This window comes from Ursus americanus, chromosome 31 (genome assembly GCF_024610735.1).
Source record: "Ursus americanus isolate L20-20 chromosome 31, mUrsAme1.1.p, whole genome shotgun sequence".
NCBI classification, from domain to species: domain Eukaryota; kingdom Metazoa; phylum Chordata; class Mammalia; order Carnivora; family Ursidae; genus Ursus; species Ursus americanus.
Genome location: NC_142157.1, coordinates 20,126,636 through 20,153,191, shown reverse-complemented (window position 1 = coordinate 20,153,191; position 26,556 = coordinate 20,126,636). Strand labels below are relative to the sequence as shown.

The window sequence follows — 26,556 nt, the reverse complement described above, 5'->3', positions numbered from 1 at the left end:
TGAATGACAATTTGACAGCTTGATATTCTGAGGGGTCATGTGTGTCTTTTACTACTAAGTTTAAAGCTCTGGTTTGCATATTTACAAGCTTGGAACATGCTGGAACTTGAGCAGGGATCTAAAATTTAATTGCAGTTGAGGAACCTAAGTCCTCACTTCCCATGGGATCTAATCAAACACTTCCATTTGACTTTTCATTTCTCACTTACCTGTCAGGTTTATCTGAGTTTAGGGGAGCATGGTAGTAAAGTCTAAAATGAAGTGGACAGAATTTTTTTGATGAAGTGGTGTCAGTTAGGTAGAGACACTAACAAAAGGTGTACCACATTGGGAAAGAGAATGTTTGCTCTTTTAAGCTAGACAACTTTTTAAAAGTGCATCTAAAATTTTTTTTGACTTCAGGGGCGCCTGGGTGGCTCAGCCAGTTAAGTGTCTGACTCTTGATTCTGGCTCAGGTCATGATCTTAGGGTTGTGAAATCGAGCCCTGCATTGGGCTACATGTTCAGTGGGGAGTCTGCTTGAGATCCTCTCCCTTTCCCTCTGCCCCTCCTCCTGCTTGCACTCTCTCTCTCTCAAATTAAAAAAAATTTTTTTCAACTGGAATTTCCACTGAAATTGGTACTAACCATAAAATAAATGGGGAGACTATGTATATACTAATATCTGTCCATGTCACAAAATAAAACCATAGTGGTGAAGGAAAAAAACCCCAAGAATTTAAAATACAGTGCAGTGGAAAAGGAGTCACTTTGAATCCAAAGAGAAAGATTTTTACTTCTGAGAGCCTCATCTCTGAATGTTGTGTCTTCTTAGAGAGTCCTAAGGCTACACTTTTCGAAGAGATGAGATGAAAAAAAATCACTGTGTGTCTAAACTTGTTTTTAATGGAGGTTTTGTTGACATATGTTATAGAGCAAATCATCCAGCCATTGAGGGAATTAATCCCTGCCTCACACAGTGCCTGTTACTTAGTAAATGCTCAGTAAATATTGCTTGAATAAATGAGAGTCCCGAATTCCACATTGTAGCTATTGCTGTCAGCACCTGAAATAATTCATATATATGTATTTTTACTACCTAGTTAAGTGCTCAAACCCTTAGATTGTCATCCCTGATAATGACTAGGAGGTGAAATGATCACCCCCCCAAAAAAAGGATGTTTTCTTGCTTGAATTAAATTATGAATTACCAGTATTATATGAGCTCCCAAGTTCTTTGATAGTGTCCCCATGAGACAGAATTAATGAAAAGGACTCATTGCAGTTTTCTTTTTCCTGAGAAAATAATTTTTCAAGAAAACTTTTTTTTTTTTCCATGGTTTGGTGTTTGAGACATCAAGGAGAATGTATAAGTAAAACCTGATTTTGTACACTAAGACTATATAACTCCCCAGATTTATAAGAAGCAAGAGGGAAGGGTCCTTTTGTAGAGGTAATGACCATGGAAACTTCTGTGGAAGCAGATTTGTGTGGACAGATGCGTGTCCTCAAACTTGTCTTGGTGGTGTGGTAATGTCCCATTTCTTTAGACCTCTTGATGGCCTGTGTTAAAAATACAGTTACTATAGCCTCCTTGAGCCTTTTCTAAAGGGGAGAATGCAAAAGCAGGCAAAAGACATACTTAGCATTTTCTTGGCTCGCGTATTTGGAGGAAAGGAGAATTGAGATTATATTTGACAGCAGAATGATTTGTGATATTTTTAATTATAGAAAAGCTGTTGGAGAACGGTAAATGGAATATTTATGTCATTCAAAAACATTTCCAACAGGTGCAATTTTGGTATCATTTGTCGCGGCATGCACGTCTCTCGGTTTTTACAAGAACATCACTGGATGGGGATTCGCAAAAGCAAGGTGATCTAATTGGAATTGCCAAATCTCAGTGGAAACAAGCAAAAATCAATCTCTTTGTGACGGCTGGAGAATCTACTCTACCTTTTCAGGTAAGAAAGCACATTAGAAATTAATACAACTCAGCGGAAGATGCTAATTTAATACGACCTGTTTTCTCAGAGAACAGTGTTAGCACATATATAATACATATATCTCATAGACTTATCAGATATTAACAAAGCAAGCACATTCACAATCAGGGATGAGTACAGTTAAATCGAGTGCTCAAACTGTTGTGTGGACGCTTAGCAAAACTGGAGATAAGAATTGAATAGAAGGCAGAGAAAACAGAATTGAATAAGATGGCAGAGAGAGAAGTAATTTAATAGGAAAATACTCATTTTTTTAAGTGAGGATGGTGGATTATATGAGGTGGTGAAAAAAACCTGGCTTGCACGGTGCTCACATTTTAGTTCTGATGCTGCCTTTTCTGCCACCCATTAATACTGAGAATTTTTATCAATCTTTTATGTCATTTTCTTGGCTCATAGTAAAAGGAGGCAACTGTAGGTAATCAAATTGGTGCCCAAACTTCCACCCTCCTGGATATGGCTTCTTTCTGGATGACATTTGAATAGAGCGATTTTAGAAACTAGATTGGATGATAGAATATGGCAGAAAACACAGACCTTTGGAGTTAGGTGGTCTGCGTTCTGATCTCTGCTCAGCTCATTGGTTGCTAAGTGACTCCAAATTGTATCTTTGAGCTTCACATTTCTCTATCTGTGAAAACCACAGAGATGGTAAAAGCAATACTTCAGGGGAGTCTGAGTATTAAGATGAAGCTGAAATGGTGGCCATGAATATGGGCTCTGGAGTCTGGGGTTCAAGCCAGGTGTACATCTTGGGGAAGTTGCTTAATCCCTCTGCACTTGTTTCTTCTCCTGTTAAATAGGAGGTGAGGGTCATTGATGGGTGTTAGGAGTCCCTAATAGATAACGTACCTCATTGGTATTGGTCCTCATCTCAACCAGTTAAGATAAATATAGAAGTCAAACAGCAAAGTATTTTAGAGAAGATGCTTTTAGAGTCTGCAGCCGTATGTTTAAATAACACTTCATCTCAGAATAAACAGATTCAGCCAGAGAACAAGGAACTCTGCCAGAGAAATCCAGGACTCACACATTGGGGGAAACCTATTACTATTAGCCAGAACTAACATCAGAGTGTATGCGTCCAAAAGAGTGGGAGTTGAAGGAGAGACAAAGAGCATGAGTTTAGCACATCCAGCTTATTCTAACATCGCTAATCAGCTAAATCCTCCTCTCCATGGGAGAGAGTAAGAATTCAATAATAGCAGTGTTACTGCAAGGAAGTTCCTGCCCATGGAAGTAGGAGGAATAGGGAATAAATCTGGACCCCTGTCAGTATTCTCTTCTTTCTAGAACTGTTGTGAGGATTGATTACATGTGTAAAACACATAGAAGATATTCTGGCATGGAGTAAGCACACAAAGTTAGCTCTTATATTGCTGTGATTATCACTTGGACATTGTCTGGGAATAGTAGACACTCAGTTAATACTGGTATTCTTTATTTTGGAAAGGAGTCTCCTCTGGACCAGAACTCTAGGCTCAGGGATTAGAGGCTATGTCACTCAGGTCTCTAAACTCCCTGATTCTCAAGGATCACATTTATGACTGCACTCCCATGTCTAATGGACAAAAATACTGTGACTCTAGTAACTCTGAATAGGAAAGCTGTGAAGGCCAGTCATGGAATCATGTAAGTGCCAATCTCCATTACATGGGACAGGACAAACAAAATCAGAACAGTCTGATCCTTGCTTCATTTATTTATTTTCTGTATAATGTTATTTTCATTGGGTTTGCTTTTAGTTAGAATGAAACTTACCGTGAAGATCTTTGAGAGTCGCTTGTTAACTGACATTATTGGGAATTAAACAGAATGTCCTTCACACAAAAACCTGCATGTGAATGATGATTCATGATTTCCTTATGATTGCCCAAACTTAGAAGCAACCCAAGATGTTCTTCAGTAGGTGAATGGATCAATAAACTGGGGTACATCCAGAGAATGGAATAGCATTCAGTGCTAAAAAGAAATGAGCTATCAGGTCATGAGAAGTCATGGGGGCACCTCAGGTGCATGTTACCAAGTGAAAGCAGCCAACCTGAAAAGGCTACTTTCTCTCTGAGCCCAACTATCTGGCAATCCCAAAAGGCAAAACTAGGGAGACAATAAAAAGATCAGTGGTTGCCATGGGTTGGGAGGTGCAGGGAGAGAGGAGGGATGAACAGATAGAGCAGAGAGGATTTTTAGGGCAGTGAAAATACTCTGTATGATAATATGACGATGGATAAATGTTAAACATTGGTGCAAGCCCACAGAATGTACACCATGAAGAATGGACGATAATGTAGACACTGGACCTTGGATGATTATGAGGGTCATCATTTATTACACGTGTCCCACTCCAGTGGGAGATTTTTTTTGTTTTTTTGTTTTTTCAGAGAGTGGGGCTGGGGTGGAGGGAGAGGGAGAGAGAATCCTAAGTAGCCTTCACGCCCAGCTGCAGCATGATGCGGGGTTGATCTCATGACCCTGAGGTCATGACCTGAACCAAAATCAAGAGTCAGATGCTCAACCAACTGAGCCACCCAGGCGCCCTGGGAGATGTTGGTAATGGGGAGGCTGTGCCTATGTTGGGGCAGAAGGTATAGGAGAAAACTCTAGACCTTCTCAGTTTTGCAGAGAACCGAAAATTGCTCGAAAAGTCTTAAAGAAAAGAAAAAAAACAAAACAAAACAAAACCAGAATGTCTTCTGTTAGAACTAGTTACTTGAGAACCGTTTTGAGTTGAAATGCACGCCATTCCTTTCTGGGCCTGCGCACGCTAGTTAACCTATCACCATTACTGATCTTTCCTCTTTAGCATCTCTTCCCTTGGGATCATGGTTCGCTTTGCTTTGCAGTGCAAAGTGAGCCAGCTCTTGATTATCTGGGGCATATTAACTGGTTTGTAGGGTGACCGGTGGTTTGATAGGATTTTAGAATTGGGCAGCAGTCAATCCGTGATGTTCTTCTAAAGAAGCCCTGCTCTGCTGGGTGTTCGTTCCTGTCTGTGGTGTCTCAGCACCGCGTGTTGGCGTTTCTCTCTCCCCGCTTGGGGCTCCTAATCCACCCCAATCAGCCTCAGCTTAACTGTGATAGCCTTTGAGGGGAGCGAATGGTTCTGGGTTCTTGCTAGGTCTTATTTTGCCCCTGAGAAGTTTTGAGTCTCTGCCTCTGTCCCCCCCTTAATTCTGAAACTTGGCTGTAGTATATTTGTTTTAGAAACTGCAGGTAAGTAAAAAAAAAAAAAAAAAAAAAAAAAAAAGAGTAAGCATTCCCTCAGATTTCGTCATTGAGAAGCCCAGTATAGGTTCACAATCCCTAACTGACAATGTGGCAAATTAAAATTCGAAAACAATAAGCTTTTGAAAAACCCATTTAGAGGCAACTGAGCCTCACTTGAACCCGTGTGAGGTCTTTGGGCAGTTGAATGAGTGAGATGTTCGGTCAGATAGTGCTGCCTCCGGTCTCCCCGAGGCCATGGCGGAATATACACGGTAAGTGTTACACTGAGCGTTCTCAACTCTGAACTATCCACATTTCAAAACCCAGCTGGCCCCAAAGACTTTAGGTAAAGAATTGTGGGCCCGTGTTCACATTCTGGTGTGAATCAGTCCAGATTTTATGCAGACACACACATACACACTATACATAAATATACGCAGTCACACAAAAATATATACGCATGGTAGTATTGAATACATTATTACTACATATATATTAAATATTTCAAACAAGTGGAAAATACAGAGGCAACTATCTTTGTATTCACACCTCAGACTGAGCTGTTAGCATTTTGTTTGCTGATAACCTTAATACCTGTTTGCATATGAAGATACAGCTTTTGTCTTCTTTGCACCCCTTTCTCTTTTCTTGTCCTCTGCTGGGGAAAAAAAAATGCAAATCTTAATGTTGGCTTTAGCCTGATTTCCGTAAATGCATATTTAAAAACATGGAAATATGCATGAGGATTCTAGCTAGGTGCAATTGTACTTCATTCTTTTAGCAACAGTAATTGCAAAACCTATAAATAGTCAATCTAGCTTTTCAAAATATTAAAATATTTAAAGTTTATGTTCTTGGGAATGGGCTTCTTCGGCACTTTACTAGACTGAATCATTTAAGGGTGACCTTAGTCATCACCTGACTATCTTCAATGTGATTAAACTCTGAACCTATTTATATAGCGAAGTCCAATCCAAACACTGGAAAGGAGAAAGGCATCAACCCGTATGACCTCTATGTCCCCTTCTAGCTGTGAACTCTTGATGCACTTTCGTCCTTTTGATGTTTCTAGTAAATATCACAACAGAGTACAAATCACTTGGAGTTTCTTAGGAAATAAACACCCATAGGTAGGTAGGGCTTTTATTCTTCCTGGTGGAAAAGGATAAGGCTTACTCTTTATTCCATAAGAACAGCAAATTAACACAATTTCTATAGTCTCTCCATTTCCTGTATTTTTTTTTTATTGGAAGAATATAAGTCAAATAGTTAATAGTATTCTTTTCAATCTGTTTTAACTTAGCCTGCTCATTGGGTATGTTGAGTTTTTACAGAAATACACTCACTTCATGTACAATTTCTTTTTCCCCCAACTGCTGTTCTTAGTTTTAGTATCCAAAGGTGGTTCTTTTTCTGACTATTGTCCATTGATTTCCGGCTGATCTACTTTTCTCAGGTTTCCTATTAATACATAATTGTGTCATATTTTAGACTTCATTTTAAAATGACCCTTTTGTGAAATTTTTCACAATGATTGATAGCCTGTTCATTCTTTATCAGTCAATGATATACATCAATAACAACTTCCTGACATTATTTGAAGATTCAGTGAAGGGTAAGATTTATAGTACAATAGTAAAAGTTGGTCTAGTCTCTATGAAGTTACAATGTCCTCAGCCTTCTTAATTTAGGACTGAGTTGAATGCTGTTACACCAGACAGCTCTGGTCTGCAGCCTCTGCTAAGACCAGTTGTCTTTTTATTTTATTGTAGCAGTGCAGGATAGCCTAATCGTTAATGGCTCAGGTTACACATTCTGCTTATTAGATATGTGACCTTCAACCAATTACTTCACCTTTGAAGTTTCTGTTTCTTTTGCTGTAACATGAGGATGAAAATAGCACCATCTTCCACGGGGTTAAACAAGTGAATGTGCTTGGTATGCAGTAAGCTTTAAATGTTTGTGGTTGCTCTTCTACCATTCAAAAATTACTATATTCCAGTTTTTCTTATTATATTCCCACTTTCTCCATTTCCTCTTAGATTCCTATTTTTTGTTCCTGTTACTCCTTTTTTTTTTTTTTTAAATGACATATCAAAGGACCAAAATCTAAATATACTAGTTGACTGTTTCTCTGCAAAGGCTTTCCTTGGTTTTTCAGATATGAAAAGTAATCATTTGATTATAAGCAACAGTTATAAGTTGTTTGGTTCCTGAAAACAAAAACAAGAAATAATTTTGCTCTTTCAGGGAGTAGTATAATATCACCGGATAAAACAAATATCAGCAAGATCCTGAAAAATAGTTTTAGAAGGAAGAGACCTCTGCATATAACTTGGAATTTAAATTCTCAAATTTCCTTGAGAATCTTAAAAAATGAGGTTTTCACTTCTCCTTCATTCGTGGTTGAAATACCTGTGGTTGGAACATTTCTTCTGCGCGAACTCTTTCTCACTTACTGATTATTAATTGGTCCTGTATTTCCCAGAGGAAAACTGCCTTTGGTCACAAATCAAAAGATGGGCTTAGTTGAAACAAGCAATAAAAAACAGAACTAGCCAAGATGATTTTGGAATCATCAGATGGTATAGATACAAGATACATTTTTAAAGGAAGTGACCATTTTTCTTTTTAAATTTGGAAGATTGTAATTCATGGTAGAATTATAATTTTTCATTTTGGAGTTCTGAATTATATAGAAGTAAGCAAACAGAAGTGTAGATGACCTAGTATCATTTTTATTTGGCTTTGGAAGTAGTTTTATATTAACATTTTAATATGACTGTCTGAAAGTCTAGTGGTTTCCTTCAGACAAAATGATATAACCATATTTTACAGACCTGTTCCACAATTCTATTTCAGCTCCTGCCAGGGTCCCACCCCCTCCATGTACCTCTTTAGAGGCACAGAGAAGTGCCCCAAGCATTCTTTTTTCCCCACTTGTTTTTGAAGTTGTACAGGACTTCAAATGTGGTCAATAAGGTCTTGTCTAATGAGTCTGAAGAAAGAAGAGTCTGTATTTTAATTGACTTCAGTCTAGGATGATTTCTAGTAATGAACAAAAGGAAAAATCTTTTAAAATTAAAGCTGTTCAAAATAAATTACAATAACTTAATGGTGTTAAGCATAATCTATTTCTCAATTACAGTGACTATAGATACTTTGTCAAAATCCTTCAAAAATTATTTTCTGCCTATTATATGAAGGCCCAATTCCTTAGTTGATTAAGACTCTACAAAAAAGTAATTCTGATAAGAATTTTAACAACCACTTGAATTATATATGTCTCATCTGAAAGTATCAAAAATTGCAGATAATGCAACAGTATGTCCTGACCTCCTTCACCTCTTATTATAGTCTTTATCTTGAGGGTAGCATAGACATTCATTCATTTTTGCTTCTGGGCCCTATTCTATTTATCTAATGTATATGTATGTACCACTATATCTAAAAATCTAAACCATTGTATTTTTAGCCTAAGTAGTATCCTATCATAAACTTTTTTTTCTGTATTTTTTCACTCAGAAACATATATTGGGCTTCTTTCTATATTAGCACATAGAGATATTTTTTTTTTTAAAGATTTTATTAATTTATTTATTTGAGAGAGAGAAACAGCCAGCGAGAGAGGGAACACAAGCAGGGGGTGGGAGAGGAAGAAGCAGGCTCCCAGCAGAGGATCCTGGTGTGGGGCTTGATCCCAGGACCCCAGGATCACGCCCTGAGCTGAAGGCAGACGCTTAACAACTGAGCCACCCAGGCGCCCCAGAGATATTATTTTTAACTGGTGTGGTTATCCATGGTCTGTATAACCATTTATTTTTTGATTGACATTTAAATTGCTTCCATTCATTTGCTATCAAAACCAACATTGAAGTAAACATTCCTGGACGGGCCTTCATGTACATGCTGGTGCATGTTTCTCTAAGAAGTGGGCTTAATTTTTGTCGTCCATGCTATTTTTCTTTTTAACAGATAACATCAAATTGCCCTCCAATTGGGCTGCACCAATTCTTGCAATCAGTTTGTTCCATCTATTACTTAATTTATCATTCCCTTAAAATCCTTTCTGCCTGTGTATGGGAGGAAAACTTTTTCCCTGACCCTCTCACGGTCCCTGGCTAGGTCTGAATATTAAACTAACAAAGCAGATTGAAGGAGAAAGCATACAAAATTATTTAATATAAGTCTTCCATGACACTGGAGCCTGAATAAGGACATAAAGACCAGTTAATAAAGAAACTGTTAATCCTAAGCCTTTTTATGCAAGGTTTGATGAAGAGTGGATAGTCATGGAAAGATACGATGGGGCAAAGAGTATGAGCTGAGTGTAATCAATGGTGAGACACTTAGGCTGAGATTCAGATTCCTCTGCTTGTGTGTCCTTTTGTCTTCCGAAATAAGGGTGCCCCTTTCCTCCGGTTATAGAGAGGACACCTCTCATATGAGGGCATTATGTTCTGCTTCCGGCGAAGATCAGAAAGTCCATCCTGCACATGCCATTTCTTAAATTCCTCCAGCTTGAAATATTCAGTATGCCAAGGTGTGCCATATTTTGGGGATAGCATGTCTCAAAACCCATCATCCTCTAGCACCCCAAGTGTTCTAGTCTATGTGCTGCTAAAGTGAGCATTTTACCCAAAGTGTTCCAAGTGTACCATATACTTCCACGTCTCCTTGCTTTTGCTTGTAATGTTAGCAGTTTCTCTAACAAAATCTGAAGCAGCAGTTATAACTAAGGAGCTATTATTAGGTAATTAGTTATTGGTTGTTAGGTAATTAGTATTTTTACCAACTTTTTTTTTTCCAAATTTTGTCTCACATTCTTGGCAGAAATAATGAAGTGTTTTTCTTCGATTCTGCTAGTATCTTACACATGTCTCTTTGTATGGCACTTGTGGTGCAGTTGTTAATGCATCGTACCCAGTAAATTATAAGATCTTTGGGATCTGAGGTCCTCTCTGATAAGATCGAGACGCATCGAGATGTCCTGGATTGGTGGTCCTCCTACACATCTTTAAGACTCCAGACATAATTTCTCTCTCTTTTTTTTTTAAGGTGGTAGATTAACAATATAATAATGTGATTAACAGGAAAGAAAACAAATTATATCAGTCATTATTCAGAGTGTTAGAATAAATTACACTGAAAGAGATGCCTCTGAGTGCTTTAACTTATGAATATCATTAACCACCGTATGTGATTATTGATTCTATGCTTTACCTCACTAAGTAGGTTTCTGTATATATACATAATATATATTAGTATTTAAATATTCTGATATGAAAATGAATCATTGCCTCCAGCAGACCCATTACAAATGAATTCATATCTCAATTAAATTGAGTTGTAAACCACACAGTTGATTACTCCAAAGAGCTCATTTTAAATGCATACGACTCTTAATGGCTCCAATGGGAAGGCAACGCTTCAGAAGTGATGAATGTTTCAACTTTTAATTGAAACAAGGTTACCTGAGACATTAAGGTTACATAAGATGCTGTCAAAGCTGCTATGACTTTATAAATTTATAATTTGAACGTTCTGGTCAAAACAGTTTTCTAAAATTAGATTGGAAGGTGGGACAGATGCAAATGAGCTTCTCTACACAAAGATATGATTGTAAGACATTTATGGTATAGTTTTAATAATTTGTTTTTCTGTAAATATAGCTGATTTTGGAAGCTACTGTTTTATCATCAGACGCTACTGTTGCTCTAGATGACATCAGTATATCCGAGGAATGTGAAATTTCCAACGAGTCGCTTCCCAGTACCAGCAGACTAAAGAAAGGTAAGTTTTCTCTTGTGGTCACCGAAGTTTTAAACATTGAAATAATGAGTTCCTTCTGATACCAAAATTTAAAATATATTAGAGTCCTTCAGTAATACAGCTCATGATTTGCTAATACCGGATGTGGATTCAATCACATATCCTTGAAAACTAAAACATATTAAAAAATATATGTATATATGCACTATCACATATATGCAATATCATATATGCAATATCACAGCCTGGGCCTTAGAGACTCTTCCAATAATATTCTATGCTTGTGGCTAAAATTGTCAGTTTTTTAGTTATAAAAATTATGGAAGAATTTTAATTATTTTGCATGTTTTAAAAACACTTCTATAAAAATAAAATCTATTTTAATTTTGTTTGGCACAGATGAATAGGTAATGAAATTCATGTTTCAGAATCACCTAGGAGTTTAAAAAACTTACTGGACTTGGAAAAGTGACTTAAGGCCAGCCAAAAATTTAAATCTTGATCCTAAAAGTCTCTATTTAAATTCAGAACACATATTTTCAAGTAACTGATGGAGTTTGGCTAATTCTTTAACTAAATATTTTGTAGAGCATTTTGATTAAGGGGGGCAGAAAGATTGCCATAAAAATGAATCCCCGATAGTCTAAAATATGCGTTTTTGGAAAGTCGAACCATTATTTAGGTTCTGAGAATGGATTGAAAGAGTATGCATTGTGCCTGCAGTTACTTGTCATTTGAAAACTGATTGATGTTCCAGGTTGACCATGCCTACCCCAGAGTCTGTTAGTAAATAGACATTAAAAGTTTTGCCTGAAAATGATCATATTTATTTTTCTTTATATTACATGAACATTATTTGCATTTAGAAATCAAGCACATCTTATGTTCTGAAGTTATGTTTCATTAAACAACATATTTAGTAAGTGGAAAATTTGACTTCTTACATGAGCTAAATGTAATAATTGAGGATAATATAGCAGAAACGGTTCTGGATTGAGAATTGGATTAAAGAACTTTTAATTCGTCGTCTTTTATTAAAGACCCCTTTCATTGGTGAGATTGTATCATTCTCTGTACTAACTTTATATTGTCCTGTGTATTCACATTCTTCAGAATGTGTGTTCTGAACTTAAACCTTTCTAAGCTCTGTGTGTGTATGTGGTTTTGATAGACATTGAGGAACACAGTGCAATAGATTTAATGATTTTTTTGAGGGTTAACCAGCATTACCTTATTTCTCTTAATTAAACATTTTCCTTCTCCTAATCAAATGCTACATCACCAGAATTGGAATAGCGGAAAGTTGACATTGAAGAGAATGTAACTAGAGGCAAGAGTGTGGTTACGAGTTTTAAATTATCACTAAAATTAACCTTAGCAGAAGTCTGTGAGAGGGCTTGATCTCACTTACAGAGAATTCTCTTCAGAAATGAAATCAAAACTCAATTTATGTGGGCTTCAATCCGAACACCATCTTAGTTGGTTAGAGCATTATTCTAATCAGACCAAAATTATATGAATTTTTCCTGAAAGGCCAATTATTATACACAAAGAGAGGGAAAAAAAAAACCACCCTTTCTTACTGTTTTTGTAAATTTGTCCAGTTGGTCATTACAAGATCTCCTTTGTGGAATTTAGTATTATTACCCAGCAGAAGTTTAGGATGGGACTGGAATAGGCATTAAAAAAATAAGCCAAACCCCACCGGTAATGAATTATGTTATATTTGTGGGACAGAATGGCCAGAGATTCATCTAGACCCTGTGTTTGAATTAAAGCCTTTAGAGGCTTTAATCAGTGTGCAAATGGCTATGATACTTCAGAGCAATCCTAGCGCCTTACGTATACATTCGAAGCACCATACACAGGATCAAAACAGAAAACTGTACTCTGATTTGGCCTTTTTATCTAGTTTCTGTGTCTCTGGCGTATTTAAAAACTAGTATTCATAAAATAATTATGCATTCCATTTATTTATTGAAGGAGAAAAGTATGTTTTATCCTCTGCATCTCTTCATTTTGAAGCTGGATTTATGTCACGTGAGGATGCAGGCTATATTTCATCCAGCAAATTCTGTGATTTTCCACCTGACTGCCCAAATGGAACAGATGAAGCCAATTGTGGTAAGCCAGTACTTTAATCACTTAGTCCCTTTAGTACTTTAGTCATTTGGCTAAGATTTATGTATGCAGTGGTTCCCCCCCTCCTTATCCACAGGGGATATATTCCAAGACCCCCAGTGGATGCCTGAAACCACAGATAGTACCAAATCCAATGTATGCTATGTTTTTTCCTATACGTACATATCTATGGTAAAGCTTGATTTATAAGTTTAGAAACAGTAAGAGATTAACAGTAATAGAACAATTGTAACGGTGTACTGTAATCAAAGTTATGTGAATGTAGTCTCTTTCTCTCTCAAAGTATCTTATTGTACTTACCCTTCTTGTGACGATGTGAGTTGATAAAATGTCTGCTTGATGAGAGGAAGTGAGGTGAACAATGTAGTCACTGTGATTTAGCATTAGGTACTATTGATCTTTTTTAAAAATTTTAACTCAGTATAGTTAACAGATAGTGTTATATTAATTTCAGGTGTATAATATAGTGATTCAACATTTGCATACAACACCCGGTGCTCATCAGGACAAGCGCCCTCCTTAATCCCCATCACCTGTTTCACTATTTCACCCATTCCCCGCCCCAAACATCATCAGTCTGTTCTTTATAGTTGAGTCTCTTTCTTGGTTTGTCTCTTTCTCTTTTTCCCTTTGCTCATTTGTTTTATTTTTTAAATTTCATGTATGAGTGAAATCATGTGTTATTTGTCTTTTTCTGATTTAATTATTTTCCATAGCGTTATACTCTCTAGCTGCATCCATGTTATTGCAAGTGACAAGAGTTCATTCTTTTTTATGGCTGAATAATATTCCATTGTAGATCTATACCACATCATCTTTATCCACTCAACAATTGATGGATACTTGGGCTGCTTCCATAATTTGGCTATTGTAAATAATGCTGCTATAAATGTATGGGTGCACATATCCCTTTATATTAGTGTTTTTGTGTTCTTTGGGTAAATACCCAGTAATGGGATTACTGGATCCTAGGGTGGTTCTATTTTTAGCTCTTTGAAGAACCTCCATACTGTTTTCCACAGTGGCTGCACCAGTTTACATTCCTGCCAACAGCACACAAAGGTTCCTTTTTCTCCACATCATCACCAACATTTGTTTCCTGTGCTTTTGATTTTAGCTACTCTGACAGATGTGAGATGATCCCTTGTAGTTTTGATTTGTACTTTCCTGATGATGAGGGATGTTGAGCATTTTTCATGTACCTGTTGGCCATCTGGATGTCGTCTTTGGGGAAATGTCTTTTCATGTCTTCTACCCATTTTTTAATTGGATTACTTTTTTTGTGTGTTGAGTATAAGTTCTTTATATATTTTGGATACTAACCCTTTATTAGGTATGTCATTTGCAAATATCTTCTTCCATTCAGTGGGTTACACCAGAAATAATAAGATACCGGGGAATAAACTTAACCAAACAGGTGAAGGACCTGTATTCTGAAAACTGTAAAACATTGATGAAAGAAACTGAAGACAACACAAAGAAATGGAGAGACATTCTATGCTCATGGATTGTAAGAACAAATACTGTTGAAATGTCTGTAGTACCCAAAGCAATCTGTAGATTTAATACCATCCCTATGAAAATATCAGCAGCATTTTTCACAGAACTAGAGCAAAATGTCCTAAAATTTATATGGAACCACAAAAGACCCCAATTAGTCAAAGCAATTTTTAAAAAGAAAGTTAAAGGTATCATAATCCTGGACTTCAAGTTATATTACAAAGCTATAGTAATCAAAACAGGATGGTACTGGCACAAAAATAGACACACAGATTAATGGAACAGAATAGAAAACCCAGAAATAAACCAACAATTATATAGTCAATTTATCTTCAATAAAAGAGGCAAGATTATCCAAGGGAAAAAGACAGTCTCTTCAACAAAGGGGATTGAAAAAACTGGACAACTACATGCAAATGAATGAGTCTGGACCATTTTCTGACACCGTACACAAAAATAAACTCAAAATGGATTAAAGATGTAAATGTGAGACCTGAAACCATAAAAATCCTAGACGAGAGCCCAGGTTCTCTGATGTCTCTGGCATCTCCCAAAACATTTTTCTAGATATGTCTCCTGAAGCAAGGGAAATAAAAACAAAAATAAAGTGTTGAGACTACATGAGAATAAAAAGCTTCTGCACAGTGAAGGAAACAGTCAACAAAACTAAAAGGCAACCTACTATTGACCTCTTGACTTTCCGTCAGAGAAAGGATCATCTGCTTCCTGCAGTGCAGTTGACCTTGGGTAACTGAAACCACAGAGAGCCAAACCGCAGACACGGGGGGACTACTGTACATATTTACTCTCTGAATGTAAAGCACACACTACTCAAGTGAATATTTAATGAAGACGGCCAGAGTGGAGACATCTGTAAAACTGAAATGACTTGCAACTGAAAGCAAACCCGATTAGCTTTAAAGCTAATTAGCAAAAACAGTAGTAAAAACAGTAGCAAAAAAACGAAGAAACCTCTTTAACTTTCAGTTTTGCTGTGTTGGAGTATAGAATATCAGATAAATGCAATATAGAACTCAAAAGACAAGAACAAGAGTATATTATAAACTTTCCTTTATTCTTTGTGGATATATAAGAATGCTTACTCTTACTCTAAACAATTGCCATTCAAGTACAATTAACGGCAGAAGACTATATAATGCTTAAGAATGTTCTTTCTAACTATAGTGTACCAATAATCAATTGGTCATAAAACTATAGATCTTGGCTAGTTCTATGTGTTTTTAAGTTTTTAAGGGTCTCCTTTAAGTTTTTCCTTTCCGAAGGCATCGTGTCCATCCTTTCTGCATTACACTTATATGACTCTAATGTTATCCAACCATCCCTGCGAAATTATTAAAGAAGGAAAAGAAGGGGATGGTGTTGGTGGACAATCTTTTGCAAAATTATTTAACTCCTGTTGAAGACACTGAAGTCAGGCAAGAGGGAAGCTAATAAGAATATCACATTTTATTAATCACCCACACCTTGAAAGGAAACTCAGGTAGTTTTGACTCTAGACAGTATAGGGGCGTGGACATTTTTATGAAGCTTGGTGGAGCATACAGTTGGAAAGACTTAGCAATCCATGCGGAACATAGATCAGGATGATGAGAAAAATCAGGGACATTGTTGGGTTGTGATAGGTTGGCAAGGTAGCTGTGCTATGACTCATCACAAACCTATATTGAGCATCTATTCTATACCAAGAGATTCGGTAAAGTAAAATCTGATGATTTTCTTCAAAGCTTATAGCCCATTGGGGAAGAAATACTTTGTGTATAATAGCATTGCACTGTAACTAGAATAGAGGTGTAAACCAAGTGCTGTTACAACTCTAAGGATTGGAGAATGTATTCTTTAGAAGGTAGATTATTTCTCAGCAGGAATTTCTTAAAATGTTCTGTTCTTTCTTGGTAGAAGAATTATCTACTGAGAGTTCTGCCAGGGACTAACAGTTGTAAGCCTGTCTCTGAATACATTAAGATTGTTACCAAATGTACATGGTTTAAGAACTTTATATGAACTCTGTAATCATCAAAACCAACATAAGAGGTCAGTATTAATAGCTTCATTTTCCAGACTTTCTTAACAGTTAGTGTCCATTCAGGAGACAGAAACCACACTAGTAAATTGAACAAGGAAAATGCTATAAAAAGAATGATGTAATTTAAAAAAGTGGTTACCTACAACAAGAGATAAAAGAACAGTAAAGAAGAAAGGAATGGCAAATGTGGGGAGCAATTACTACTTCTAGGGTTGAGGCAGACAGTTCAAGGAAGGAATCAATTTGGATGAGTGCAGCCCACTCCCCATATCCCAACAATGAGATTTAAATTTTATTGGGGGGAAAAAAACCCCACTTTTATTGGAGAGGGTGTTACTGGGACCCACTGGAAGGTAGAAAAATTTGCTGGGATGTTGTGAGCTAGATTTGGTTGACAGCCAGTAGGCCAAAGGAGAAATTATCCCCTGAAATACCCGCAAAGGGAATATCACTGAAGGGGGACTGTAACTGGGTTGCTTTAAATTGTTGGCAGTCACAGGGCAAAAGCAAAGACAAACATGCAAACAAAAAACCCAAGTATACTGGAACCAAAAAGAGACATTTCCTACCCCACTGTGCTTCGTGGTATCCATCCTGTGCTGTCTACTAACAAAGCTAAACATTGTGTGAGCTATTCAAAAGAGAAACATTTACAGAGTACAGTATGGAAGGGAAGGGTGCATTTGGAGCTGAGACTAATACATTTATAATGTACATCCTTGCCTAATGTCAGGTCCATAAATGGTGGAACTTCATATTGAATCTAGGTTATCAGCCTCCATACCCCACGGTCTTGGCCACACATCACACAGCCCTTCCTTCCTTTCATAAATTGAGACTGAAGCCAGTGATGAAAAATTCACTTTTGGAGGACACGTCATGCTCTTCGGCCCCTGGGATGTCAAATGGTCATTTTCCAAAAGCCATTTGTCATTGGAATGGTAAATGTCTACAAGTCTGATGTTCTTTTTTTTCCCCTTCAGTTTTATTGAGAAATAATTGACATGCATTTCTGCGTAAGTTTAAGGTATATCACATGAGGGTTCGATTTTCATATATCATGAAATGATTACTACAGTGGGTTCAGCTAACATCCATCTTCTCATACAGATGCAATAAAAAGAAAGAAAAAAAGGAAAACAATGTTCTCTTTGTGATAAGAATGCTGAGGATTTACTTTCCTCATAACTTCTCTGTATATCCTAAGCAGCGTTAGCTGTGGTCATCATGTTGTACTTCCAGTCGCTAGTACTTAATTATCTTATAATTGGAAAGTTTGTACCGTTTGGTCACCTTCTTCAGTCCTCCTCCCATCCCCCTCAGCCTCCACCTCTGGTAACCACAAGTCTAATCTCTTTTTCTCTGAATTTGTTTGTTTTAGATTCTACGTGTAAGTGAGATCATTTAGTATTTGTATTTCTCTGACTTATTTCACTTAGCATCATGTCTTCAAGGTCCAGCATGCTGTTGCAAATGGTAGGTTTTCTTTTTTGTTGTGAATGAATAATATTCCATATCTATACGTATATATGTGTGTCTATATGTATGGATACCTCTACTTCTTTATCCATTAAATCATTGATAGGCACTTAGGTTGTTTCCATGTCATGGCCATTGTAAATAATGCTGTGATGAACATGGGGGTGCAGATATCTTTTTGTACTAGTGTTTTTGTTTCCTTCAAATATATTCCCAGAGGTGGAATTGTTGGAGCATATGGTAGTCTTAGTTTTAGTTTTTTGAGGATTCTCCATGTTGTTTTCCACACGGGCTGCACCAATTTATATTCCTACCAACAGAGCACAAGGATTCCCTTTTCTCCACATCCATGCCAATATTTGTTCTCATCTTTTGGTAGTAGCCATTCTAACAGGTGTGAAGTGATGTTGTGGCTTTAATTTGCATTTCCCTAATGATTAGTGATGTTGAACGTCTTTTCATGTACTCGTTGGCCTTTCGTGTATCTTCTTTGGAGAAATGTCTATTCATGGTCTTTGCCCATTTTTTAATTGGGTTACTTGTTTTTTTGCTATTGAGTTTTAAGAGTTCTTTATATTTTGTATATTAACCTCTTAGGAGATTAATGGTTTATAAATATTTTTTCCCATTTTGCAGGTAGTCTTTTCACTTTGTGGATGGGTTCTTTAGAGTGCAGATTTTTAGTTTAGCATAGTCCCACTGCATTATTTGTTATTTATTATTGTCTTTGTTTCTTGTGTATTAGGTGTTATATCCAAAAAATGATTCCCAAGACCCATGTTAGGGAAATTTAGTCCTATGTTTTGTTTTTGGAGTTTCATGTCTCACGCTTGTCTTAATCCATTTTCAGTTAATTTTTGTGAGTGGTGTAAGATATGGGTCCATTTTCATTCTTTCATGTGAATATCCAATTACCCAAGCATCATGTATTGAAGAAATTATCTTCATAGAGTATTCTTGTCTTCCTTGTCAATATGAGTTGACTGTATATGTTTGGATCTATTTCTGGGTTTTCTATTCTTTCCATTGGTCTCTTTGTCCGTTTTTGTGTCAGTACCATACTATTTTGGTGACTAGAGCTTTATAGTATGGCTTGAAACCAGGAAGTGTGATGCCTCCTGCTTTGCTCTTTTTTCTCAGGATTTCTTTGCCTATTTGGGGCTTTTTTGGTTCCAAATAAATTTCAGGATGTTTTTCCTACTTCCGTTAAAAAAAAAAAAAAGATTGGAATCTTGATAGGGATTTCATTGACTCTATAAATGGCTTTTGGTAGTGTTGACATTTTAGTAGTATTAATCTTTTCAATACACAGTTTCATTTATTTGTATCTTCACAGCTGTATTGCTTTCAACAATGCCTTATAGTATTCAGAGTAGAGATCTTTCACCTTCTCAGTTAAACTTATTTCTAAGTATTTTATTGTTTTTGATTCAGTTGTAAAATGGGTTAAGTTTTGTTATTTTTCAGAAAATTTGTAGTTAGTGTGTAGAAACCCTATTGACTTTTGTTATGTTGGTTTTGTATCCTGCAACTTTACTGAATATGTTGGTTGGCCTAACAGGCTTTTGGTTGTTTTTAGCATTTTCTCTATATAAAAACACGTCATCTGCAAATAGAGAACATATATCTTCTTTTTGAATTCTGATGGCTTTTATTTCTTTTTCTTTACTGATTGCTCTAGCTAGGACTTTTAGTACTATATCGAATAGAAGTGGTGAGAGTGGGCACCTTATCTTGTTCCTGATCTTGGAGGAAAAGCTTTCAGCCTTTCACTACTGAGTGTGATGTTAGCTGTGGGCTTGTCATATATGGCCTTATTATATTTAGATATGTTACTTCCATACCTAATTTGTTAACTCTTTTTTCATGAATGACTGTTGGATTTGGTCAAATGTTTTTTCTCTGTTTATTGAGATGATCATAGGATTCTTTTTTTTCATTCTATTAATGTGATGTATCACATTGACCCATTTCCATATTTTGAACCATCCTTTCATCCCAGGGATAAATCCCAGTTGATTATGGTGAATGATCCTTTTAATAGGCTGCTGAATTTTTTGCTAGAATTTTGTTGAGAATTTTTGCATCTATATTCATCAGGATATTGGCCTATACTTTTCTTTTCTGGTAGTCTTTTCTGATTTTGTTATTAGGATAATCCTGGCCTCCTAAAATGAGTTTGGGGGTGTTCCCTCATCATTGATTTTTATGGAAGAGTTTGAGAAGTATTGGTGTTAATCCTATTTTAAATGTTTGGTAAAATTCACCAATGAAGCCATCTAGTCTTGGACTTTTCTTCTTTAAGGCATTTTTTTTTAATTCAACAAATAGTTATTGAGCGCCTTTTATGTGCCAAGAATGAGCATTGAACAAAATGATAAAAACTCTTTGCCCTAGTGGAGTTTATGTTTAAGAAGTGGAATTTAGACAATAAACAAAAGAAATAAGTAAAATGTTTATAGTATGGAGAAAAATTAATCAGGTATTGATAATGGGGCGATGCCTGTGTGGGGAGGGAGATTGTAACTTTAAAAAATTCCATGATAATTAACACACAGTGTTATATTAGTTTCAGGTATACAGTATAGTGATTTAGCAATTCTATACATTGCTTAGTTGTTCATCATGATGAATGTACTCTTAATCCCCTTCACCCATTTTTCCCATCCTCCTACCCACCTCTTCTCTGGCAACCATGAGTTTTTTTATATTTAAAAGTCTATTTTTGGTTTGTCTCTTTTTTTGTTGTTTTGTTTCTTAAATTCTACATATAAGTGAAATCATATGGGATTTGTTTTTCTCTGACTGACTGACTTCACTTAGCATTATACCCTCTAAGATCCATCCATGTTGTTGCAAATGGCAAGATTTCATTCTTTTTTATGGCTGAGTAATATTCCTCTGTGTGTGTGTGTCTACCACCTCTTCTTTAATGCATTCACCTATTGATAGGCACTTGAAATGCTTCAATAATTTGGCTTTTAAAAATAATGCTTCAATACACATAGGGGTACATATATCTTTTCAAATTAGTGTTTTTGTATTCTTTGGGTAAATACCCAGTAGTGGAATTACTGGATCTTATAGTACTTCTATTTTTAATTATTTAGGAAACTCTGCACTGTTTTCCACAGTGGATACACAAGTTTGCATTCCCACCAACAGTGCACAAGGGTTCCTTTTTCTTCATGTCCTTGCCAACATCTGTTGTTTCCTGTGTTGTTAATTTTAGCTGTTCTGACCTGCGTGAGGTGGTATCTCATTGTGGTTTTGATTTGCATTTCCCTGATGATAAGTGATGTTGAGCATCTTTTCATGTGTCTCTTGGCCATCTGGATATCTTATTTGGAGGAATGTTTGTTCATATCTTCTGCACATTTTTAAATTGGATTTTTTTTTTTTTTTGGTGTTGCATTGTATAAGTTCTTTATATATTTTGGATACTAACCCCTTATCAAGTATGTCATTTGCAAATACCTTCTCCCATTCAGTAGGTTGTCTTTTAGTTTTGTTGATGGTTTCCTTTGCTGTGCAAAAGCTTTTCATTATGATGTAGTCCCAATAATTTATTTTTGTTCTTATATCTCTTGCCTTGGAGACATCTACAAAAATGTTTCTGTGGCTGATGTCAGAGAAATGACTGCTTATGTTCTCTTCTAGGATTTTTATGGTTTCAAGTCTCCCTGTGAGGTCCTTAATCCATTTTTTTTTTTTTTGTATAGTGTAGGAAAGTGGTCCAGTTTCATTTGTTTGCATATAGCTGTCCAGTTTTCCCCAGCACCATTTGTTTAAGAGACTTTTTCCCATTGCATATTCCTGCCTCCTTTGTTGTAAATTAATTGACCTTATAACTGTGGGTTTATTTCTGGGCTATTTGTTCCTATTGATCTTTGTGTCTATTTTTGTGCCAATACTATCCTGCAGTTTTGATTACTGCAGCTTTGCAATAAAACTTGGAATCTGGGATTAAGCTACTTCCAGTTTTGTTTTTCTTTTTCAAGATTGCTTTGGCTACTTGAGGTCTTTTGTGGGTCCATACAAATTTTAGGATTATTTATTCTGTGAAAAATGCTATTGGTATTTTGATAGAGATTTAATTAAATCTGTAGATTGCTTTGGGTAGTATGGTCATTTTAACAATATTTGTTCTCCTTTGGGGCATTTTTTATTACTGATTCAGTCCTCTTACTAGTAAATGGTCTAGTCAGATTTTCTGTTTTTTTCCTGATTCATTCTTGGTAAGTTGTGTGTCTCAAATATTTTTTTTATTCCCTTTAGGTTGTGCAGTTCATTAGTATATTGTTTATAGTAGCACTTATGATCTTTTGTATTTCTGTGGTATCTCTTGCAGTGTGTTTTTTACATTTATAATTTTATTGGTGTGGGTCCTTTGCCTTTTTCCTTGTTTAGCATACCTAAGGGTTTGCCAATTTAATTTATCTTTTGAAAGAATCAACTCTTAGTTTGGCTGTTCTTTTGTTTTTCTGTTCTCTATTTCCTATATGTTTGCTCTGATTTTTATTTCTTCTACCTTTGGGCTCAGTCCAACTTTCTCTGGTTCCTTAAGACATAGAGAGTTCGGTTACTTATTTAGGATCTTTTTTGCTTCTTAATGTAGGTGTTTATTGCTATGAATTTCCCTGTTAGAATTGCTTTTATTACATCCCACAAGTTCTGGTATGTTGTATTTTCATTTTTGTTTTTCTCAAAAAAACCTTTTTTCTTTCCCCTTTAACTTTTAATTTGATTAAATGGTTTTCAGGAGAGTGTTGTTTAATTTACATGGGCTCCTGAATTTCCCAGCTTTCCTGTTGGTGTTGATTTCCAGTTTCATGCCATTGGGGTCAGAAAAGATATTTGGTGTGATTTCAGTCTTCCTGAGTTTGCTAAGATTTGTTTTGTGGCATAGCATATGGTCTGTCCTAAAAAGTATTCCCTATGTGTTGTTGAAGAGAATGTTCTGGGTATGTGTTAGCCCTGTTTGGTCCATAGTGTTTTTCAGGTCCACTGTGTCCCCCGATTGGTTCTCTGGATAATCCATCCATGGTATTACTGTGGATTTCTCCTTTTAGCTTTGTTAGTTTCTGCCTTATATATTCAGGTGCTCCAATGTTGTGCACAAACTGTTTACAATTGTTATTATCTTATTAAAGTATTGACCCCTTTATCATTATGTAATAGCCTTCTTTGTCTCTTTTATCATTTTAGAGTTTATCTGATGTAGGTAAATTTGGTTACCATTTGCTTGAAATGTCTTTTTCATTCCATTACTCTCAATCTGTGTGTCTTTGAGGGTAAAGTGAGTCTTTTTTTAGGCACCATAATGTTGGGTCTTGTTTTTAATCTATTCAGCTGTTTTGTGCTTTTTAACTGGAGAAAACTGTTTACAACTACAGTAATTATTTATAGGTAAGGACTTACTATTGCCATTTTGTTTATTATTGTCTGGCTGTTTGGTATATCTATTATTCCTTATTTACACCTGCTACGTGTGTGTGTGTGTGTGTGTGTGTGTGTGTGTGTGTGTGTTGATGTCTTTTGGTATCAATGTGCTTTGAGTTCCTGTCATGTTTTATGTAATTACTACAGGATTTTTCTAGTAGTTGCAATGAGGCTTACAAAAAATATCTTAAACTTATAACACCTCATTTTAAACTGTTAACAACTTCAATAACATTTATAAACTTTACACGTTTACTTCCTCTCCTTTTTGGTTATTGCTGATACAATGTTCATATTTTTACATTGTGTAATTAATAACAGATTATTATAGTTATGGTTATTTTTACATTTTTTAGACTTAAGCTAGAGTTTCAAGTGAATTAACCACTACCATTACCGTATTGCTGAATCTACGACTGTATGTTTACCATTACCAGTGAGATTTATGCCTTTTATGTTTTTATGATGATAATTAGTGTTCTTTTACTCAGAAAACTTCCTTTAGCATTTCTTGTAAGGTAGGTATAGCGGTAAGGACCTCACTCAGCTTTTGTTTGTTTAGGGAAGTCTTTATCCCTGCTTTGTTTCTGAAGGACAGTTTAGCCAGAAAATAATTGGTTCATGGTTATTTTCTTCCAATATTTTGAGTATGTCATCCCATTCTCTCTTTGCCCGAAATGTTTTTGTGAGAAATGTACTAATCATCTTAGGGGTGTGCCCTTGTATGTAACTTCCCTCTTTTTCTCTCATTGCTCTTGAAATTATCTTTCTTTGACTTTTGACAATTTAATTATAATATGTCTCTTTGTAGCCCTGTTCAGGATCATCCTATTTGAGGTCCTCTGGGCCTCATGAACCTGGATGTCCATTTCTTTCCCTAGATTAGGGGGTATTTCAGCCATTATTGCTATCTCCCTTTCTCATCTCCTTCTGGAATTCCTGGGATGCAAATATTGTTCCTTTTCATTGTGTTTCTTAATTTCCGTAGGATTTTTTCAGCCTTTCTCATTCTTTTTTCATTTTGCTCCTCTAGATAATTTTCAGCGTCTTCTCTTTCAGATTACTCATTCTCTCTTCTGCATGGTTGAGTCTATTTTTGACATTCTCTGTGGAATTCTTCAGTTATTTTACTTTTCAACTCTAAAAATTATATTTGGATTTTTTTTTTTAATGGTTGCTGTTTCAAAGTTCTCATTTTATTCATTGCTTTCCTAATTTCATTTAGTTTTCTGTGTGTGTGTGTGTGTGTGTGTGTGTGTGTGTGTGTTGTAGTGTACTAACTTCCTTAAGGGGATTATTTTGAATTCTTGCTGACAGTTCCTAGATCTCCATTTCTTAAGGCTTAGTTTTTGGAAATTTATTAGTTTACTTTGGTGGTGTCCCATTTACCTGATTTTGTGTGTGTGTGTGTGTGTGTGTGATCCTTGATTCCTCATGTTGGTATCTGTACAGTTAAGTAATTGGGCTCCCTTTCCAGACTTTACAGGTTTGTTTTGGCAGAGACACTTCTTCACCATTCAGCTCAGTTTCAGTTTCTGGGCATGTGCTGTAATATCTTTGGGCAAATGGGGTCTTTTCTTGGGTGAGGCAACTGTTTGAGCTTTAAGGTCAAGGATGGGAGGTGGTCCAGTGGCTGAGAGCAGTTGCATAGGACTGCTGGCTTGGTTCCCTGCCTAAGAGGGTGTAGGATGGACTACACAGCTTTCCTTATGCTTCGGTTAGGTTCTCTGGTTGGATAGGCTGATGGCTGCATTCAGCAATGAGCAGCGTTATGAATTACATTCACTGTCTGGGTGCAGTGGGAGAATCAGCTAAAGCTGATCCATTCATTTGAGGATCTTAATAAATAAAATCTGTATTCTGCCAACTTCCCTGGTCAGAGTGTATACCCATCTCGGTTCTGATAATGAGCAAAGCCCCCGGTCGGTGTTATTGCTTGGGCACTGCTGGTATGAACTTGGTCTGCCAAGGTTGTATGCTGGTTGTTGCAAGCCTCTCCCCACTTCTCTGTCACAGTCAGATTCCCAATGGTTGAACCTCATAGTTTTCTTGCAATCCCTGTGCAGGTGTGAGATCAGAGTAGAGGCTCCCACAAAGCACCCACAGTGCTGAGTTGGGGGGCTGGTTGTTCTCCATGGGTTCTCTTTTCCCACTGGAAGAACCGGAGGCTCAGGGGAGACCTCAGGTCGGTGCTGGCTTTGGGGGGAGCAGTGTGGTTACTGTGTAGCCTCTTCTCTTCCTATGTAGTTTGCCTTGGTCTCTGAGGTACAGGAAGTGCTTCAACCTCACCCCCATGTTCTAGAATTCTCTCAGTGGTGTCTTGTTCTTGAAGAGGTGTTAGTTGTATTTCTTGAGAGGGGAGTGAAGTCAGGAATAAGCTATGTTGCCATCTTGGTGATGTCATTCCTCATGTAGTTTTCTTTAATAAAAAGAATATCATTTCCCTTTAGTAATTATTTGTTTAATCACATTACATTTCATAAGATAATTTTATAGACATGAAGAGAGGATAGGCGACCACAATTTGGCAATGGACCCATGATCATAGTGAATTGAGTCAAAAAATTAGTAAATGAGCTCCAGATTTCTAGAGTCTTTATTTCTTTGCCTTTTTTTTTCGCAGTTAACTTTATACTGTGGATCTGTTTTATTGATAGAAATTCTTTTTCTTTACACCATTTTTATGCAACTATGTATTAAAAATTCTGGCACTGAGTTGAGATGAGATAAAGACATCAAAGAGTTCAGGGGAGTAAGAGTAGGGGTCTTTGTTTTGCAGCAAAGGGAGAGAAACTGGTGGATTTTAGGCTGAGAGTCTGGCAGTGGACTGACTAGCATATCAGTTTCCCCACAGAGAACCTTAATTGCTTGACAAAACAGGCGTTTCCTATGAGGAGAAAAATACAATACCACCCTCATGATTTCTATTCATAAACACAAATCCTTTTTAAAAGGAATATTGGTATTCTAGAATTTCAGATATTT

The 26,556-nt window shown here is 36.4% G+C and overlaps 1 protein-coding gene across 4 annotated transcripts in view; it reads left to right on the top strand.

Annotated features, from left to right (window-relative positions):
• Positions 1-26,556, top strand: part of LOC123785611 (MAM and LDL-receptor class A domain-containing protein 1) — a 660,266-nt gene that overhangs the window by 21,395 nt on the left and 612,315 nt on the right. For 3 of the 4 annotated variants that reach the window (XM_087857640.1, XM_087857642.1, XM_087857639.1), the window contains 3 exons: positions 1,770-1,943; positions 10,865-10,985; positions 12,948-13,088. In XM_087857640.1, coding sequence (XP_087713766.1) covers positions 1,770-1,943; positions 10,865-10,985; positions 12,948-13,088 — 436 coding nt within the window. The remainder of the gene's footprint in view (positions 1-1,769; positions 1,944-10,864; positions 10,986-12,947; positions 13,089-26,556) is intronic. The other variant, XM_087857641.1, reaches the window with a different exon arrangement.